General features: G+C 55.2%; 3 protein-coding genes across 3 annotated transcripts; all 3 read right to left on the reverse strand.

Annotated features, from left to right (window-relative positions):
• Positions 1-110: 110 nt before the first annotated feature.
• Positions 111-9,893, reverse strand: HOXB6 (homeobox B6). Its single transcript, XM_004282666.4, has 2 exons — positions 1,916-9,893; positions 111-890 (listed from the first exon to the last, which is right to left on the reverse strand). Exons 1-2 carry the CDS (start codon positions 2,328-2,330, stop codon positions 631-633), a joined length of 675 nt encoding a protein of 224 aa, XP_004282714.1. The 5' UTR covers positions 2,331-9,893; the 3' UTR covers positions 111-630.
• A 1,508-nt stretch (positions 9,894-11,401) lies between these two features.
• Positions 11,402-15,932, reverse strand: HOXB7 (homeobox B7). Its single transcript, XM_004282665.3, has 2 exons — positions 14,384-15,932; positions 11,402-12,248 (listed from the first exon to the last, which is right to left on the reverse strand). The coding sequence occupies exons 1-2, from the start codon at positions 14,781-14,783 to the stop codon at positions 11,995-11,997; spliced, it is 654 nt and encodes a 217-aa protein (XP_004282713.1). The 5' UTR covers positions 14,784-15,932; the 3' UTR covers positions 11,402-11,994.
• A 275-nt stretch (positions 15,933-16,207) lies between these two features.
• HOXB8 (homeobox B8) lies at positions 16,208-19,239 on the reverse strand. Its single transcript, XM_004282664.3, has 2 exons — positions 18,221-19,239; positions 16,208-17,388 (listed from the first exon to the last, which is right to left on the reverse strand). Exons 1-2 carry the CDS (start codon positions 18,642-18,644, stop codon positions 17,081-17,083), a joined length of 732 nt encoding a protein of 243 aa, XP_004282712.1. The 5' UTR covers positions 18,645-19,239; the 3' UTR covers positions 16,208-17,080.
• Between the last annotated feature and the right edge of the window lie 431 nt (positions 19,240-19,670).

Below are 19,670 nucleotides of genomic sequence, written 5' to 3' on the forward strand. Positions count from 1 at the left end.
GGTTTTACGTCTTTATTATTATTATTATCATTATTAATAATATTAATATTATTACCGAAGTATTTCACGTCCAGAGCTAAAACAAGACTACAAACACAACACATAGAAAATTAATAAAATAGAACTTTGTTTTCTTCTGAGGCTCCTCTTCTTACTTCTAGGTAGTATGTGCTCCTTCCAGTGGCTTTGGGGAGGGGCTGGGAGAGAGGTCTGGGGTCAGGGAGTCTTCGAGGCCCCCGCTGAGGGGACTGCGAATCTACCATTGAACCGTGCACGGGGGACATGGACGAAATGAGACGCGACACGGACAAGAGCGTTTTGCTCTGCTTCCAGGAAACATCAAGTGAGTCCGGTCCTCAGTTCTCACGGGGGAGCCTCTTTGGGCTGAGGAGGTTCCACGGGGATGGAGGGGGCGCTGGGGTGCTGGCTGGGCTCAGGCAGCGCGGCCTCCCAGCGCCCAGCGAGAGCTTTGCGGGCGGGGGTATCCAGGAGAGCAGTGGCCCCGCCTGTCGCGCGCTGGAGAGCAGGTCCCCAGGCTCCCCCGCCCGCAGAGCCTTCTCGGGGCTCTCCGATGCCCTCGGCTCCCCGAAGGCCTCTCCCTTCGCGTCCCCCCGCCCCCTTCCAGCGCCTTCATTCGGCTGGTTTTTCTTCTTCCTCCTCGGCACTGAGCTGAGACGCGCTGAGCAGTTTGCTCTCCTTTTTCCACTTCATGCGCCGGTTCTGGAACCAGATCTTGATCTGCCTTTCCGTCAGGCACAGGGCGTGCGCTATCTCGATGCGCCGCCGCCGCGTCAGGTAGCGATTGTAGTGAAACTCCTTCTCCAGCTCCAGCGTCTGGTAGCGCGTGTAGGTCTGGCGGCCTCGCCGGCCACTGGGCCCAAAGGAGGAACCTGTTACGCAGAGAGGAGATGCTGAGGCCTGGGGTCACCAGGGCCAGAGCCCCCCTCCCCCACTCGACCCTCGAACGGGGACTCTAGCCTGTCCCGGGATGCCCTCCACTCTCCCTGTTTCCCTGCCCCCCTTCCTTCCTCACTCCTCCAGCGCCCCCTCCAGATTCCCTCCAGGTCTCCTAGGCTTATGCCTTCTGTCTAGATTCTTGGTGGGGGGATGGGAGGAGCAGTTTTAAATCCCACCTGAGCCTAGGGGGAGGGGCTGGGAAAGCACTGGCCAGGTATGTCTCTTCCTAGCCGCATCTTTTCTTTCCATCCATCTGGCTCCCCCACCATCCTGTGATAGATTCCGGCCCTTAATCCGTAATGACGTAGATCGATCCGTAGTTGGCATTAAGGGCTCCTCACTTTCGTGTCCCTTTAATGGACATCAATTTGGGACTTAAGGCCGACAAATAATCCAACCTGATATCCCAGCGCCTGCTTCTCCTTCTGTTCCCCTCCGCCTGCTCCCTCTCTTTCTTCTCCTTATTCTCTCTCCCTCCTCTGACTACCACCCCTTTCCTGGTGCCTCATCTTTCCCCAGCCCCCGACCCCCAGGGAAAACCAGTCCGGGACAGACTCAACCCTCCCTCGCCAGCGTCACGCCGCCCCTCTTCCCATGACGCACTCCGTTTTTAATGAACAGTCTTGGGGTGGGGGGATCGGACCAGAGCTGGGGGCGACAGGGAGAGCCCAGCCAGTGACTGCGGCCCCTGCCCGCCTCCCTGACCCAGAATCCCGGCGGCGGCCTGGCGCTCCGGCAGAACACACTCATTCCCCCTGACACGGAGTGCATCTGGGACTTTGCAAACTTTGCAACTCCTGAGGGCGGGAGGGCAGCGCGGGAGACCGGTGCAGGCGCCCAATCTTCCCTAAGCTCCGACCCGAGACGCTCTCTCTGGAGGAGAAGGGGGTGCTCTCTAGCTCTGGCTCGGGGAGGGGGGCCCGTGGGGGTCGCGGCGGCCGCAGCAAGTCTCACTCACTGTTGCATGAATTCATCCGCTGCATCCAGGGGTAGACTGGGGTGGAGCACTTCTGCTCCTCCGCCTCGCCGAACACGCTCTTGTCCTGCGCGCAGTCGGACTTCCGCGGCTCCGGGTGGAACGGGGGCGGCTCGTCGGCACCCGAAAGCGCGCAGGCCGACTCCTTCTCGCGGAAGAAGGCCGGCGCCGGCCCGTAGTCGCAGGGCGCCGCCCGACCGTAGCCGCTACCGGCCGGCGGGTAATAGGAGGAAGCTGCAAAGCCCTTGTCCTGGCCGGGCCCGGGCCCGTAGGGCGTGGGGTAGTGCCTCAGCGGGTCCGCATAGCCCGACGAGTAGAGCGGGAGCTGGCCCAGGAAGGACTCCTGCCCGCTGGCCAGAGTGACGGGGAAGGTGGAGTTCACGAAATAGGAACTCATTGGGAGGGGAGGCGCGCGCGGCCGCTGCTGCTCCGCCGGGTTTATGATTTGTTGTGTTTTATAGTCCGAGCGCCGCGCCTATTAGTAGTATATCTGAGATTGGGTTTTAGCTGAGGGGGGATGGCGAGGTGCCAGTGAGGGCCAGAAGGAAATACAACCATCTGATCCAACACTGACCAATGGCAGAGGCAGGAATTGTCAAATAGCACCCAGGAGGAGCGCAGCCCGCGCTAGGGACCCGCGCACAAACCTATCAACCTTTTTTTTTCCCCCTCCTTCTTCTCCTTCTGCTTTCTCTCTCTCTCTCCCCAACAGCACAACCCGTCCTGTTCCACCTACGTAGGGTCTGCGAAAGAGGCGTCTGTGCCTTTGAGGGAGGAGGGAGCACTTGGATTGATACCACCCCATCCCCCAGTGATCAAATAAATATATCCCTCCCCTCCCCACGCAGAAGAGGAAAAAGTTAATTGTGTTTTCAGAGAAGTTAACCCCTGCTTTGCTTGGGGTTAGGCAAGGCAGGGTTTATTCCCTCCAGGGAAGGTGGGTAAATGTCTCTGAATCTTGAATCTCAATCTCCTTAGAAGAGAGCTAAAGGAGGAGGCTGTTTTCTCGGGGTTTGTACTGGTAGAAGGGGAGAAGAGTTCTCCACTGATCAGCATTGTTTTCAGAAAGCGAGAAGCAAAGAAGAAACCCTCTCTTCCCAGGTTTTGAAAAACGTTTTTCCTGTTTCTCAGATCTACTCCATCTCCTCCAAGCCTGGGTTTGTTATTCCTGCTTCTCTGCAACTCTTATGGTCTGAGAGACAGGCCAGAGCCTGCTGCCCAGAGGACCCAGAAGGCTGGGAAATGGGAGCAGGGTCTGAGGCTAAGCTTCTCCCTCTGGTTGTGCAGCTAGGCTAGGAGCTTCTGGGAAGGCTACCGCTGCCGCTGCCCAAGACATCTTGCCTGGTTCTAGTATGTACTGCTTGCTCTTGGCACAGGAAGGGGCACGGGGAAGAGGGGGATAGGGAGAGGAGGGGTGAAAGGCATCCTCCAACCTAGGTTGTCTGATCCCTATCCTGCCTGCAACCCTCCCTCCACCCCACCTCCTACCCCAAAAGACATTAGAATATACTGGGCTATAGATTCTTAGGAATCAAAGGTGTTTCAGTAAGTCTGGGTTCAGGGAAGAAATTGTTCCCTCCTCCAGGTCTGGGTCCTCAAACCCTCCTGATATTGGAGACAATCAGAGACCACTGGGAAGAGAGGAGCCCTTGCTCCTTTTCCAGGTCTCTCCAGAAGCTGGCGGTTCTCTTTAAAATTAATTCTTTCTCAAGACTTGGTTTTTGTTTAGTTTTATAAGGAGAGAGGGGGATTGGGTCCTCCTGGGGTTGCAGCAGGCAGCTTACAACTATCATTCCGTATCCCCTCTCCAGATGCTCACTACCCTTCTGTTTGTCTCTCAGCATCTCTACAATCCCTACCACGTCTCATGTCTGTATCACCCGCTTGCTACCTACAGGCTTTGGTGTGAGAGAGTGTGTACATCTCTGACTCTCTCTCTCTCATCTAAGGAAAATGAGCATTGGAGGCAGGCTGGAAGACTCAGCCATGGTGTATTTTCAACATTCTAATGTGCACGTGGAGGCTAGGCATAAAGGGTGACAACCTTTGGACCTGGGGCCAGGAATGGGCCAGGGTGGGAGACAAAACCTGATGATGAAGGGGCCGGGCTGACCCTTCTCTGACTTGTTCTTTGGGCTCCTTTTTATGGGACAATTCTGCCCACTGAAGATGGCACAAGGCATTAGGAAAAGAGGTAGAGGGCTGAAGTTGGTGACCAAGGGTGGGAACTTGGTTGCTTGCAAAGTGGCCTCCAAGGCTCCCTGAACTCAGGACAACTTCTGGGCTGCAACTTCATGGCTAAGTGGCTATTCCCAGTTGTCCCATCCACCACTTCCTAGCCCAACTCTTTGGGGGGTTTTGTCAAGATTTAAGAAAATAAACTCAAGCCTCCTAATGATGGAGAGTCATAAGTGCTCTAATCCAGCTGTGGTCAGGCCCACTCCTGGAGAGGAATGGGGAACATTTGGGCTGGAGGAGCAAGGTGGGGGGAGTGCCTGGTGTACCTCCCTCCTCCTTGCTACTGAGGCGGGGCCTTCGCCTCAGCCCTCTGTGCCTCCTCTCTGGCCACAATGTCCTCATACTAGGACTGGATGGTGTGGGCTTTTCCATGAAGCCTGGATAACATAAGATTTGGTGAGGGAGGAAGTCTTCCCCTGTGATAGAAACACAAGAATAATCGCCTTATCCTTAGAGTCATAGCCCCAAATTAACCTCACCTCTGCAGGTTGCCTGTCGTGAGATGGAGCCGCAAAGGCAGAGCCTGGGCGCCTGGAGTCCGGCATGAAAGGAAATAGCGCCTCATCGCTCTTATCTAAGCCCAGAGGTATTTATGAGCGTTTATTCGTCTGATCCGTTTGTTTGGGAGAAAGAGCAGGCAGGCAGGGCTGGGCCAGAGGCCGCCTGGCTTCTGGAGCCAGATCTCTATGAATCTGTCTGTGGTTCCGTCCACTGCCGTCTGTCTGTCTCCAAGGGGGAATATGTAAATACACAGTGGGCACAGCCATCGGCAGGTCTGGGGTGTCTCCCCCTGCTCAACGAGAAAGTGTGTGTATGGAGAGGCGGATATAAACGTGTACTAAGTCTTGAGTACACAGCAGAAGGATTGCATAGAAATCCCACAGGCAGGATGTATAATTGTAATTTTCTGAGCTATGACCCTGTGGTCCTGTGGACGTACACACATTCCAGCTCCCAGGGAAAAGTCTAAGTTGTGTTCAGCTCTGGAGTAAGATTCTCCTGCACCGGTAATCTCAGGGAGGATATTTGCCAGTAGGTGTGTGGAGGGGAGGGGATTGAGACATTGTCCAGGCTTCCCACTTCCTCTCAGCTGCAAAGCTCCCCCCACCCCCAGCTCTTAGGACTGTGGGCACCTTCCCCCACCCCACTCCCAACTGTGATTGGGGTGGGGTGAATTCAAACATCTCAACCCAGTTCTTCCCCTAGACTCTGTGATTCTCTGGTTTGGGGGAACACAAATGTTCCCAGAGGGAGCAGTGTGGCCTCTCCCACTCTTCGAGAGTTGTTCAGAGAGAACATTGCCTTAAATTGGCCAGTCCAAAGCACAGTACAAAGACATTTCCATTATGCAAATGAACGGCATCTTCTCTGATGGAGGGGGGAGCAGTGGCAGCTCAGCTCCCTCTCCCCAGGTCCTTGGGCACCCTAAGAGCCCTTCAGGGTTTCAATCCTCTATACCAGCCGCCTTACCCTCCCCATCTGTCCTTCGGATTGTCCACAAGAAAAAATCCTCCGAGGGGCCCAAGACCTTCGGAGAGCGCTCCCTCGGGGCCTCCAGCACTGGGCCGGGCCTTCTAGCCGCCAGAAAGTCACTCTCTGCTGAAGAGCTGAAAGGGCTGCTCCTGCGGCCCAGACTCGAGAGGCGCCAAAGACTCCGGGCCGCAGCCCCCGCGTTTGCCCCCAGTACCGCTGGGCCCCTCGACCTCGGCAGCTCCGGGCCAGAACCTAGTAACACCTCGGCCTGCCTGGCACCGCAAGCAATTTCCTGGAGCCCCCGCCCAGGAACTGGGGCCACAGCACCTTGAAAGGAGCGGCCAGAGCTTCCTCCTGCGGCTTGAAAGCCCGAGCTAATCAGTAACCCGTGAAACAGGGGCCAATATTCAAACTCGGAGGCAGCGGCGCGTACCCCCGCCCTCGCCACCCGCTTCTGGGAAAGCAGTCGGCTTAAGTGGGTATGAGGGGTCCGGCAGGAACGGAAATTACAAGGGTTAGGGTTCCTTACTGATTGATCCCCACTCCCACTCCCCGTTTTTTTTCCCAAAGCATATTTGTGTCGATTTCGCTTGAAATGATCGGGAATAGGGAAGGGGACGCACACTCACTTGCAAGACAACAGTTTCCAGAAAACTCGGCTCAATTCCTTCACCACAGACTCAAATGGCCAAGAAACTGGCAAGACCCACCACCCAACCCGGAGAAAACAGATTCGGTTTGTCTTTTGACAACCGAGTGGAACTGCCCGGGCCAGCGCCTCCCCTGCGGGACCCCTCCCTTAGCCGAAAAGAAAACCAAATAAACCTTGAACAGCCTTGGCCTCGGATCTCCCTAGCGGCCCTGGTGATCCCCTCTTGAGCTTGGAGGGGGATAGCGGGGAGAGGGCTCTCGACTCTGATCCCCCAGTCCTTTGATTCAGGGCCCCTGCCCGCGGGCGGGATGAAGTATTAGTCCTTTTTAAATATGCCCTAGAAAAAGCCGCTTCCCTCAGCCAGCCGCGAGGTTTGGAGCTGGGATGAGGCTGACAAGGGGGAGGGGACGCTTGTTCTCCAATTCACACGCGGGCAGGCGGGAACCGAGATCCAGCGGAAAGCGTCAATCTGGGCCGACGTCCCCAGAAGCCCGCCGAACCAGAGCGGCGGGGGCTCCAATCGTCGGGCACGGTTCAGGCAGTGTCGCGGGGCATTCGGCGCCGAAGCCGCATGTCTCCAAACGGACGGTAGATGGCAGCAAACCGCATAATTTGGGTCAGAGTAAACTGTCTGAGGGATGATTTATACCCCGCCAAGACTACAGGAGAAAAAGACCTTTAGTCTGGGTGGGTTTGGGGAATTTTTCCTTTGAGAATAGGCTCTTAGTGCCGTGGGTGCTGGCCGAGAACTCCTCTCGCTACGCAGCCGAGGAGTCCCTTCAGGCACCCATGCCGGGCCTGCTTCGAGGGCATCTACCTGTGCCTCCAGGGGCCCCCCTCCAGCGCCACAAGTGGCTGCTTCTCTCTTCTCAGCTCGGGATTGAGAGGGTCAATATCCCCCTACACACACCCAGACCCCCAAATCCCTGGGCAACCAGAGGCCTGAGGCTGAATGCTCTGCATCTGCTCTTTAAAAAGAGGAAAGCAATCACCTATTCCTGCAAAGCAAACTAAATCACAGTCTCTCCTGCCCTCCGCGCCCTAAGTCCCTTATCTGTCGTCTGGCAGCTTCCCCAGAAGCCCTCTCTATTTTTAAGTCCTCACCTAGCGACTTGTGCCTTTTTCAACCCCACCAGCTACTTTAGGAATCTCGGCCTCCCGCCCTACGGTTCTTCTCCCCCCTACCCCCGCCCCCGGAGGTCTGGCTGGGGAATGAAATCAGGCGCCGGAGGGACAGGATTAGCTGTCTGAGCTCAGTGCCAGGCAGCTTTCTGGTCCGGACACCATCAGGTCCCCTAATGGGATTTTCTTTTAATTTTATTCTTCTCTTTTTTTGTTTTTGTTTTTCTCTTTTGTTTACATGCCTAAAACAACGTGTTAAACAGCTTCTTCACAATCACCACATTTGGATCTAGGAAAGTTTGAAATGTTTCCATATCAAGACACACACGGCAATTTCCTCCTCCACCGAAATCCATACCAATAAAACACAAGTAATAGAACCGATATTGCACAGAAATCAACACGCTGTAACCTACCGCGTTAAAAACCACAAAATTGTCTCCCTGCAGAGCGAGGCTCCCTCCTGCGGGAGTGGCGAACGACCTGGGCATTTTCAGGCATGCTTCCTGGGAGGTCTCCCTCGATTTGGGTACCTCCACCCACAGCCCTTGAATTTCAGAAATATCTCCGAAGGGAGATCATGAGTATTTCTCTGTGAATTGTTCTCTCTGTGTCTCTCTAGACGCCTCCTCGCCCTTGCTGGCCTCTGCGGAGATTCCAGGCCCTCCAGAGACCAGGACGTCCCTCAGCGCCACCGCCCCTTGTGCCAGTGCTGCCGGGAAACCACCGATACCCGATACCCGCACCGGGCAAGAGAACTGCGCGGGGGCAATTGGGGGAGGCCGGAACAAGGGAAGGATGGTGGAGGGGGAGGGGGCGCAAACCCACGGAGGCCGTCGCAACCGGCTTCTGCCGGCGTCCCGAAGCCCAGACATCTCCATCCTCTCTTTTGCAGCCCCCTCGCTTAAACCTCTCCTCCCAGCTTAAAAAGGCGACTTAGAGCTCGCCTCCATGGCCCCTTTCTGTTCCTCCTCCCGTCTCCCTGCCCTGCTCCCCCTCCAGGGAGCATCCACCCCTCTCTCGGCCACCGAATGTCCTGAGAAGCTTCTCCCTGCAGCGCCCAGAGGTGGGGTTCAACCCCGTCTTGGCCGGGGGGAAGAGAGAGACAAACCCAAGCCCCCACCTCCTGTAAAAATCGATGCAAAAGAATAAGAAGAAATTGTAGAATTTCTCTTACCTTTGCAGACCTTGGGATTTCTTTCCTCCGATTGAAGGGGGTGGAGAGAAAGGAAAGAAAAAAAAAAAGAGAGAGGGAGAGAGAGCGTTCGGTTTCTTCTTCATCTTCCAGATAATATTGTCCCAACCTGAGAGCCGTTGCTTCCCCTTCTCTGACTTGGGAAGAGAGGGTGTTCGCTTTTCTGATATTTGCATAGAAAATGGAGTAAGTTCTGGCTTTGAAAAATGGTATCAGGCTGCAGTCCTGGGCAGATTGTCCATTTACCCTCCATGATGACTAAAATCCCAGATCAGCAAGCAAATTAACTTAGAAATTAAAATTATTTTTGGTTTTCTCTTTTGTGTAATTCCCACCCCTCCTTCCCCCCACCCTCTCTCTCTCTCTCTCTCTCTCTCTCTCTTCTTTCCTCTCCCCCTCGCTTTTCCTCTCTCTCTTTTGCTTTATCGAGCTGATACTGAAGTATAAAAATATCAAGAGGCTGAAGCCCTGAAGGACGACAGTGCTCCGACCTAGGTGTGGTGTCCAAAAGAATGCTGCATTATAACCACCAGGGAAATGATAAAAAGTTCATGTTCACGATTGCCCGGCCACATGACCGGCGCTGGCCAATCGCTGGATTCAACCACTCATAAACTTCTATCACAAAGTTGTAAATTTTCATAAAACAACAAGGAATTTATTGCATTTCTTCATGGCTGCTCCACCAGCAACGCTTTTCTCAGTCGCCATCTTCTTTTCTTCTCCTTCTCGATTTTTGGGGAAACCCCAATCTGAGAAAGGGTGCGATTTGGGGTGTGGGGAATCAGGCGGAGGAGGCACAAGCATCCAGCTGGAAGGGGGGTTCTTTTTGGAAACTCCCTATTCTCACAGGAGTTCTGTCCCCTCTTCTAGTAAAAATTCACCCCAAAACCTCCACACAGGGACCATTCTAAGGCAATCTGGGGGTGAGTTAGGAGCAGCAGCTAGTGTCCAGAGTTGCCACTTGCATCAGGGCAAAATGAAAGCTTCAGTGCCCCCTTTCCCACCTCTGAATGCCCCCCTCACTCCCAGCACTATAGATGGCGGGAACCCCACCTGTGAAGCTTGTAGCACTGCCGGTGTGGGGCCCTAGATCTCCTAGGGCCTACTTTTTGCCCCAAAGAGGCTAATGGGGGCCAAGGCAGACACTCTAGCCACTGGATGCTTGCCTCTGCACCCCAGAAATTGGAGGAGGGTAAAGCCGGACCCTTGACTCTCCCACCCAAATGCCCACACGCCCAGGTTCCCAGGGACAACTCCCTGTGCTCTGCGGGGGGCGGGGGGGTCTGCGGTCATTAATGAGGGAACTGAAGGTTTAGGAGCCTTTTACTTACAAATTCAGATTAAACAGATTTTCCTAAAACACGCTTCCTTCCAACCCTCTTCCCCTTCTCTGTTCCGATGCCCGATCTTTAAATTTTAATAATTCAGGGTTTATAATCGAATAGATACTAAAAATCAACTCCGCAGGTCTAGCTACGTAGGCACCGTCCTCTGGGTATTTATCCCTCAATCAAGGGGGTGTTTTGGAGACAAACAACAACCCAGATTCACCCCAGGTTTCCCAGGTCCCCTGAAATATGCCCGAATTTTGAATTGAGCTACCAGCGCCCAAATGCAGGAAAGGAAATAACCTCCCCCCCACACAAATGTTTTTCTTTTTTCTCTTTCTCTGTACTCCGGAGAAGATTCCAGGTTGCCGGCAGCGCGGACAGCGGGCAGAAAGGCTCAGAGGCAGCCCGCGGAAGGCGGGCGGCCGGGCTCAGAGCAGCAGGGATGCGGCCACAGCAGCCGGGTAGTTCGCACGGCTCAGCTTCTCGCTATCGGCGCTCATTTTCTTCCCCCAATTTCAAGTTTTACTTGGGTCGCTGGGTCAATTTAGAATAAGAGAAATTAAAATAAATGAAAGTAAAATAAATTTCAATAAAATAACCGAATAGCTCTTGCGGAAAATGTTTGCCGACCGAACGGAAAGCCAGGAGCATCTTGACGTTGGAGGCCTGATTGGGCGGCCGGGAGGTTTTTGCTCGCCGGTCTGGCCTCTGCCCAACGCCGCCCGCCCGCCGGCGCGAGAAGGGGGAGTGGATTTGGGTGGTCACCTTCCCTTTCCTTCCGCTCCTTCTTCGCTTGAGGCCTAGCACTTGAGATTTCAGCTCTATATTTGTGCCTCGGCGGCGCCAAGCCACAGCCTGGTGTGAAGGCCTGAATGAGGAAGAGTTTGTGGAACTGTGGGGGGCTTGTTTTTTGTTTTGTTTTGTGAATGTGTGCGACTGGGCATGTGGACTCAAGGACGTGTTTACTTGGGGGCAAATGTGAATCTGTGTGTTTTATGAGCCGATGTGTGAGTGTACCCTGGTATGTATAAATATGTCTGTGAGTATGAACGTGGGTTTACTTGTGTGAGTGAATGTGAATACTATGTGTTCTGGGCAGGGTTTGGGATGTGTGAATGCCTGTCTGTTTATTTGTGAACATATGAATATGGACGTTTGTGACTGTGTGTGACAATGTATATATTTATTTATGTGCAGTGTCAGCCTGTAAATAGGTGTGGTTGGGTGCATCTGCGTGTCCATATGTGTAAAAAAATGTAAAGGGAATGTGTGTGTGTGGTATCCGAGGTTCACTAGTCGGCAGCCCCCAGAGCAAGGGGCACAAGAAAACAGAGGAGGCCCCAGCACAGAAAGAAATGGGCCAGCAGCAGAAGTTGGAGCAAAGGGGCGCTGGGATGCATGACTATCCCTCACCCCCTCCCAGCCTTAGGGAGACACAGAAAATAGGGGCTCTGTTTATTTTTAATTGCTTTTATTTCTCCATCCTTCAGATACACATAGAATGCAAAGAGGATCACAGGGGCTGGTGGGAGCAAGGAGCAGCGGGCAGGCCAGGTGCACAGAGGGGACACTTGAGCTAGTTGGTGGGTCCTTAGGGCTCCCTAAGGCCCCTTCAGTGCCGCTACTGGGAAGGGGGGGTTGCTCAGGAAGCCGGGGAACCACACATGTTATTCCAGACCCACAGACCACACAGACAGTGTCAAAGATGGGGCTTACAAAACAGCAAGATTTTACCAAAGACCTTAACAATTAGCAACATAGAAAAGGGGAGGCAAATTCCAGAAAGCTACAGAACAGGTAGATGATGTCCTTCCCATACTGTACAAAACAAACCTGATGGACTTTCCTATAGGTAGTATTTTTTTTCCAGTGTTAAGAAACCAAAATTTCACCTTCTCTCCTTAAAAAAAATTAACTGCTTTCCATTTAAATAGTTTTTTTTTTTCCTCCCTATTTGACTTGAGTTTCCTGGTTCAGTTCCCAGAGCTGGGTTTCTCTCTCTCTCTTTCCCTTTTTCGTCTCTCTTCCTCTGCCCTTTCTCTGTCCCTCACTCTTCCTCGTCCTCCTCCGCCTCGGCCTTGTCCTGCCTGGTGGCCCCGGGGCCCGCTGTCTTGTTCTCTTTTTTCCACTTCATGCGGCGGTTCTGGAACCAGATCTTGATCTGTCTTTCGGTGAGGCAGAGCGCGTGCGCGATCTCGATGCGCCGCCGCCGCGTCAGGTAGCGATTGTAGTGAAACTCCTTCTCCAGCTCCAGGGTCTGATAGCGGGTATAGGTCTGGCGACCTCGCTTGCGGTCGGTCCCTGCGCAGGTTATTTGCAGGAGAAAAATCAGTGAGTGAGGAACGAGCCATGAGAGTGCTCCCCTCCCTCTTGGACCCTGTATGCGGTTTGGCATCGGTGGTTGGAAGAGCTTCTTTCCCATTACATCAAATTGTCACTATCCATACCCCAGCCTATGCCTGCCATCTCTCCTCAACGTGCAGACCTTTCTACAGGCCTCCCAAGGCAAACACTCCCATCTTCCACCCAGGAAGTCTTCTAGCCTAGGGCTTCTGAGGTCTAACCTCTAACAAGGTCTAACCTGCTGGCTCTTGAAGGCCCTGTGCCTAAAGGGGTGTGTATGTGGGATGAAAGGCAGTTAATCCTCCGGGACCAGAAACCCCAAGTCTCCCCTTTTGCATGCGGACTCTGATGGTCTTTGGGGGTACAGGACAACATAAACCATGCAAGTGACCCTGGAGTGGGACTCTAGGCCTGGCCTGAGGGCTTTTCCCAAAAAGAAAAGGAGACAAAGAGCCTCACAGGTCCAGTCTCCCCCCTCCCCCAGCCTGTTGTGGAATGAGGAGGAGGTGAGAATTTGCAGACTTCCTTGGAGCGTGGAGTCAGTTGGAGAGCAACTGCCTTCTGATGACTATTTTCCAGTGAGTGGCTGAGGTTCAGACAGGGCCAGGCTGTCCTGCCTGCCCACCTGCCCAGACAACCCAGCCCTCCAAAGCAATCTTTGGGCCTCCAGGAAGGCACAGAGGGAGAGGAGAGACAGCAGCCTGGGTTGGGGTAGAACATTCAGTATCTGGCTGGTGGGGGCTGAAGGGCAGGGAAGAGCTTCCCAGGTTAGGCCCCAAACCCTGAGGAGGCTTGGGGGAGGTGCTGGTGCCAGCCCTCCTAGGAAGGAGACAGTGGGAGGAGGGGCTAGGGGCCCTAATTTCAAGTCAGATAAAAGCCAAGCTGAAATGTTTATGAGCAGAAAAATTGGGGCTTTAATAAATCAGCTGGAAAGCCAGTTGAATTATGAAGCAGGTAATGGGGACCGTGACCACGAATACGGAAAGTGTAAGAGCTGGGCTCTCCTGGCCCTCAACCCTGGCCGGATTGGGAGCTTCCGACCACAAGTCTTGGGTCTTCTGGACCTTGAGATTGGCCTCTGAGTCCAGGACAACATTATGAAGGTTGTCTGGGACAGGCTTGTCAGGAGACCCCACGGAGCCCCTGGTCTCTTGGGGTTCCTGCAGCAGCTTCCTCGGTGGCCTGCACTCTTTCTTGATTTGGCTTTTTGGAGTCCTAGTGTCTCCCCCAAGAGGACATCCACCCTTCTGGAACGACACTTGCAAACTAGTTGGCCAGTTGTCCAGGGGTGCTAGGAAGGGCACCTGAGGAAGCCAGCTGTACTCCCCTGAGGCCTCTGCCCCTTTCTCTAGTTTCTCTAGTTCTCCTGCCTCCCGCTTCCCAAGTTTACTGGGGGTCAGGAGCCTGCTCTCTCTTGGCTTCAGCCCCCCTCTCTCCACCTGCCTCTCTGGCTCTGTGTCCCTGGCTGAATCCTCATCACCTCTCACACCCCCTCCTCCCACCAGGCCTCTAGAGCCCACCTCTAATTGTCCAGAAGGGAATAATGGGAGAGCGGGGTTGGCTGGGAAGAAAGAGGGAGGGGAGAACTGCTCAGCGCTGCAGCCCCCTCCCCTAGACCTTATCCAAGCTGAGGCTGGGGGACACACCCAGAGTTGAGATCCCCGGCTGGGGAAGGGAGAAGGGAGGGGGGAGATCCTAATGACTATTCTCTGCAAACCCCAGTCTTCCTCCGTAAGACAAACGGCCTCCTCTCCAGCCCGTGCCGGCGCGGCTGATAAATATTTAAAGCTAAAAGGCCGGGAGGAAGGGTGGGGGTGGGTGGTCTGGGGGCTCAGAGCGCCGCGGCGTCGGCGGAGAGGGATCCGCTAGGGAAGCAGCGAGCGAGCCTGAGAGCACCAAGCAAAAACGGGAATGGGGGCGGCGCGCCGGCTCGCGGCTCGGGGTGGGGGGCCGCGTCCCCAGGGCCGACCTCCTACCAGGAGCACTCTGGACAAGGAGAGGGGCACTTGGCCGGGAAGGGGGCGCCTTCCGGGGAATGTGCCCGGGCCACTGCCGCTCGGGACCGCTCGGGACTGCTCGGTGCGCGGCGTTACCTGAGCTTCGCATCCAAGGGTAGATCCGGAAGTTACTCTCGGCCGCCAAGTCCGAGTCCCTCTGCTCCTTGGCGCCCGCCGCCTTGGCAGAGTCGCCGGGACACACCCCGGAGAGGTTCTGCTCAAAGGGTGCGCAGTGCATGTTGAAGGAACTCGGCTCGAGCCCGTAGCCGGCCGCGTAGACGCCGGCTGCACTCTGGCCCGCCATGCCCCCCCCGCCGGGGTACAAGCCCTGCATCGAGGCGGCGAAGGAAGCGCCCGAACCCGCTCCATAGCCCGGGCGCTGGGGGTTGGAAGCAAACGCACAAGAAGTTTGTTCGGGGAAGGCTCCGGTAGCGAAAACCGAACTTGCGGCTGGATATTTAGAAAATAAAGCATTCGCATAATACAATGAACTCATAATTTGGCCGGATGATTTGTAGTCAGGGACGTTTTAGTGTCGGTTTTACGAGATTCCTTGATATATTACAGAATTAGAGTCCAGATTTACACCAAAAAGGACCCCCTTTTTCCTCTCTGGACCACGTGACCCCGCCCACGTGACGTCCCCTCTGCCAATAGCCGGGCAGCCTCCCCACGGCTCCCGGTAATGTGGAAAAAATTGTGTGGCGTTGGATTTATAAAATATGATCAATAATGAATGAGAAAACCAGGCCCTGTGGATTAGGGCTGGGGGCTCAAGGGCCGCTGTCGACCCCCGTGGGCTGGAGGAAGCTTGCAGGCGAGATTTGGAGAAGAAGGGATTGAGTGGAAGGGAAAATAAATAACCTCCGAGAGCGATCCTTGTTGTCACCCCCTCCTCCCCAGCCCGTTACCCAGCCAGAAACAAACGCAGGGATTGCATACAACCGGGTGAGTGGGTGGGTGGGGGCAGGCCAGGTCTTTATTAATCCGGACCGCTTCAGCCTGGCTGGGCCTTTGGGGGAACTTAGTCCGGAATTGGTCCGTTTCTCCCGAGGTGAGGAGCGAGGTGAGCCTGGCCTCAAGGCTCGCTCTCTCTCTCTCTCTGCCCCAGACGGGCAGGGACGGAGTGAGGTTTCCTGGGTGCTCCCAGAGGCGCGGAATCCAGCCCACGGGCGTTGGATGCTGCGGTTTCTGGTGGCTAAAAAATAAAAAAAAAGGTTTGAAAATTAAAAAAGGAAGGGGGTGGGGTGGGTGGGAAGAGAAAGGAAGGGAGGAGGGTGGCCTGGTATGCTGCTCTCCTGGTTCCCAGAGGCGGATGCCTTAGTCGAGCGTGGCTGCTGGAGAAGCAGAGGGAGCGAAGGAAGGAAGGCGGCGAGCCACCACCTCGGAGCTGGGCGAAGGTGGCCAAGTCCCAGAAAGGGAGAGGCAGGGAAGAGCATCTCCCTTCTCCTGCTCCCCCCCCCACGAGAGTACGAAAAAAATTAAATTTTTTTTTTATTTTTCAGCTTGTTCATCAGCTCCGCACTCCACCTCTACCCCCGCACACACACACACACAGGAGAGGGCACACAAAAACAAAGGGGGAGGTTGGGGGGTTGGGGGGATAAAGCCACCAGCCCAGGCGCATCTCTCCAGCATGGCCTGGGCGCGGGGGTCTCCGGGGCCGGCAGCCTCGGAACGCGAAGGGAGGGGGAGGGGGTTTCTCTCGGCTCCCCTCCCTCGTTCGTCTCTCCTCCAATCACGCGCAGCCGCCTCCCTCATCCCCTGCGCCCCTGGGCCAAGGGACTCGCACCACCTGCCTCCAGCCCCCGCCCCCTCCACTGCGCGGCCAGGCGGACGCAGGAGCCCGGTGACTGGCTCCCCCCCTCCGCAGCTCTGCAAGGCGCCGGGAGCAAATGAGGAGCGCGGGCCGGGCAAGTCTCAGGTTCTCGCTTGTAAACTTTATTGTAACTCTTCCGCCCTTTTCAGGCGCAGACAACAGAACAAAGTATAGAGGAACAACAAAATATATAATTAGCCCTCCCGCCCCCCAATAAAGCAATTCACGAATACAGGATACATTCTCTTCACAGTAAACCTAAGAACACTTTAAACAATTGCCCACAGCGCGCATGCTAACTAAAGTAACCTCTTTTGAGAAACACTTAAGACGAAATTGTCAAACCAAAGCGGGGGGCGGGGGGGGGGGAGGAAAAGAGAGAAGCCAGAGAGAAAGCCAGCGAGCTAGAGAGGGCAGCGGGGAGGGGGGTGGGAGGGGAAATGAGTACGAGGCGAGAGAGAGAGAGAGAGAGAGAGAGAGAGAGAGAGGGAGAGAGAGAGAGGGAGAGGGAGGGAGACAGAAAGAATTACGGCGTGAATAGGCAGTTTCATGTTGTTGGGAGAACTTAGCAGAAATCGGTACCTCGGTCATTACAAAGAAGCACGTTCAAAGGAAAAAAGACCATTGCACAAGGAGGCTTTTTACACGGGGCAGGGGCGTGGGGGTGGGGCTCAGCCAGGCCGCAGCCGCTCACCCTAGCAGGGAGAGGGAGTCCTTGCTTAAAATCCTTTTCTTTCCCACCCCTCCGGCCCCCAAGAGATGGGAAGGAGATCCACGGTAGCTCACACACAGAAGCTATTACGAGAAACTACCACTAGCGGGGACTGGCGCGGCGGGGAAGCTGCGGTGGGAGGCCAGGCTCCGGGCCCCGCTCACGGGGCTAGAGCTGTCTCGGGCGGGGGCGGGCGACGGCAGCGCGGTCGGGTGACCCGCGGAGGCAGGGCGGCCGCGGCCCTGGCAGTCCCAGCTGGAGCCTACTTCTTGTCGCCCTTCTGCGCGTCGCCCTCGTCCGCCGCCTCCGGGGCCCGCTCCAGCTTCTGTTTCTCCAGCTCCTCCTGCTCGCATTTGCTGCTAGGGAACTTGTCTTTGTTGTTCTCTTTTTTCCACTTCATCCTCCGGTTCTGGAACCAGATTTTGACCTGTCTCTCTGTCAGTCCCAGCGCATGCGATACCTCGATCCTCCGCTTGCGAGTCAGATAGGGATTAAATAGGAACTCCTTCTCCAGCTCCAGGGTCTGGTAGCGGCTGTAGGTCTGTCGGCCTCGCCTGCGTCCGGCGGCTGCTGGGAATGGGGGAAAGGGCGAGACAGAGGGGAGGGGAGGGTGGGGGAGGGGGCAGAGACAGAGAAGGTTGGAAGATTCGTGAACCAGCCTAGGAGACCAGTATAATAAGGGCAGGGGACCTTCTACCCCGTGCAGGGGCGGGAGCGCTGGGAGGCCGCGGTCAGCCGAGGGGGGGCGGGTGAGGGGGATCAGACACCACTGAATCTAAGGGAGCCAGAAAGGGGAGCCCCCTCCCCTGGTAACCAGCACCAGAGAGTTGGGCGGGGGTGGTTGAATCTATTAAAAGTGCCATAAACTTTAGAAGGAAGGATGTGAAGGAGGGGGAAAGTAAGAATAAAAAAGCCAGGATGGGGACGAATGGACCCACCTTGAAAAGCCCCCAGAGCCTCTGCCCCAGAAGAAAAGTTTCTTCAGGGTAATTAAACTATAAAGCAATTGAGAAGTGCAAAAGTTGAGCGCCCCATTCCCACCACCCTTTCTCCACTACCCCCCATAAAACAGTAAAAGGGGTAAAAAGGAGGGGAAGAAGAAAAAAAGTCAGGCAGGGTGAGGGGTTTATGGATTCAGGAAATGTCGCTTAGCGACCTCCTTCAAGGGAAACAAAAAAGAAAGGAAAGGAAGGAAGGAAGGAAGGAAGGAAGGGAGGGAGGGAGGGAGGGAGGGAGGGAGGGAGGAAGGAAGGAAGGAAGGAAGGAAAGAAGGGGGAGCCTATCTGAACAGAACAAGCAAGTCTTCCAGGGGCTGGCGGAACCGCGCCTGGCCTGCCCGGCCCCCCGTGCCGGCCTGGGCCCCGGGTCTCCCTTCCCCCCGCCGGCCCCGACGCGAGCTCACCTTGCGGGCGCATCCAGGGGAAGAGCTGTGTGGGCGACGGGCTCTGCTCGGACCCCTCGGCCTCCTCCCCCAGGCCGCTGGCGGCGGCGAGCTTGCAGTCTGCGTACTGCACCAGGTCTGGATCCTGCGCACCGAACAGGCTCTGCCGCTGCAGCGGGTCGTAGCCGTAGAAGTTGCCCGGGTCCCCGTGGCACGCCACGGCGCACGGGTTCTGCTGATAGGGAGCCGTGGACAGCGACGACGGCCCGTGGTAGAACTCCTGGATTTGCGACGGGTGCTGGAAGCTGCCGCCGCTGCTGGGACCGTACACCACGGTGGGTCGGCCGCCCAGGTCCTGGGCGAAGCCGCAGTCATAATAATTGGGGCGCAGGGACTCCCCGGTTTTGTATTTGGAGAACAGTGAGTTGACGAAATAAGAGCTCATTTTATTGAATTTTGAGGCGGCGGCGGCGGCGGCGGTTGTAGTTGGGGGCTGTTGGGGAGGGGGTGGGGAGGGGGAAAGGGAGGGAGAGAGAGAGAAAAAAACGCGGATTCGCCGGCTCCTAGTCACCCTCGCCAGGAAAGGAGAGGAAAAGGAGGAGGGGGGAAAAAGAAAAGAAAGAAAAGGCGAAGAATATCTCGAAGCCACCACACTTTTTGTGATTTCCAGGAATAGAAAAGGACAGCGAAGCCTCCAAAAGTCTAAGCTTGCATGGCAGCCGCGGCTCGCTCGCCCTCCCCCACCCCCCACCCCCCCAAAAAATATACCGCCACTTAAAGAGGTCCTCGCTTTACATTTCGAAGAAGGGATGCCAGTTCATAAACAGTTTTCGGTGATTTACTTCCCTGCAAATGAGTTGTTTCATATTTTGCACTGTCTTTTCATGATCATTTGCATCCATTAGAGACCCCGCATCCTATTGGCTTCTCCGTACTCCTCCCGGACAGAACGCAGAGCTAGGGTGAGAGCGAGAGAGAGCGAGCAAGAGAGAGAGCTAGAGCGAGAGAGCGCCAGGGAGTGAGGAGAGAACGGAAAAAAAAAAAAAAGGAGGGGAAGAAAAAAAAAAAACCCAGGGAGAGAGAGGGGGAGAGGGGGAGAGAGCGGGGAGGAGAGGGGGGAGAGAGCATGAATACGGATTAAATCTGTTTAACTACCTACATTAATGAGATATCTCTCGCCTCGCAACAAATCAAATACCCTCGCAGACCACCCCCAAAGACTGATGTGGGGCGCACGGAAAAAACCACGCACACACATACACAACGCGCCAGGCGTAGGCACGCTGTTAATTTCGCGATTTTAACGAGGCAGTTGGAGTCTTTTTAAATGTCAGGGTCGCTTCGGAAAAATGTAAAAGAACACGGTTTAATTGCACCGAGTTTTAAAAGGTCCTATAAATGTAATTGGTATTTTAATACAAGTTATCAAATCATACAGCTTCCTCTCCTAAACATATTTTCAAACAAACGA

This window comes from Orcinus orca, chromosome 19 (assembly GCF_937001465.1).
Source record: "Orcinus orca chromosome 19, mOrcOrc1.1, whole genome shotgun sequence".
In the NCBI taxonomy this organism is placed as follows: domain Eukaryota; kingdom Metazoa; phylum Chordata; class Mammalia; order Artiodactyla; family Delphinidae; genus Orcinus; species Orcinus orca.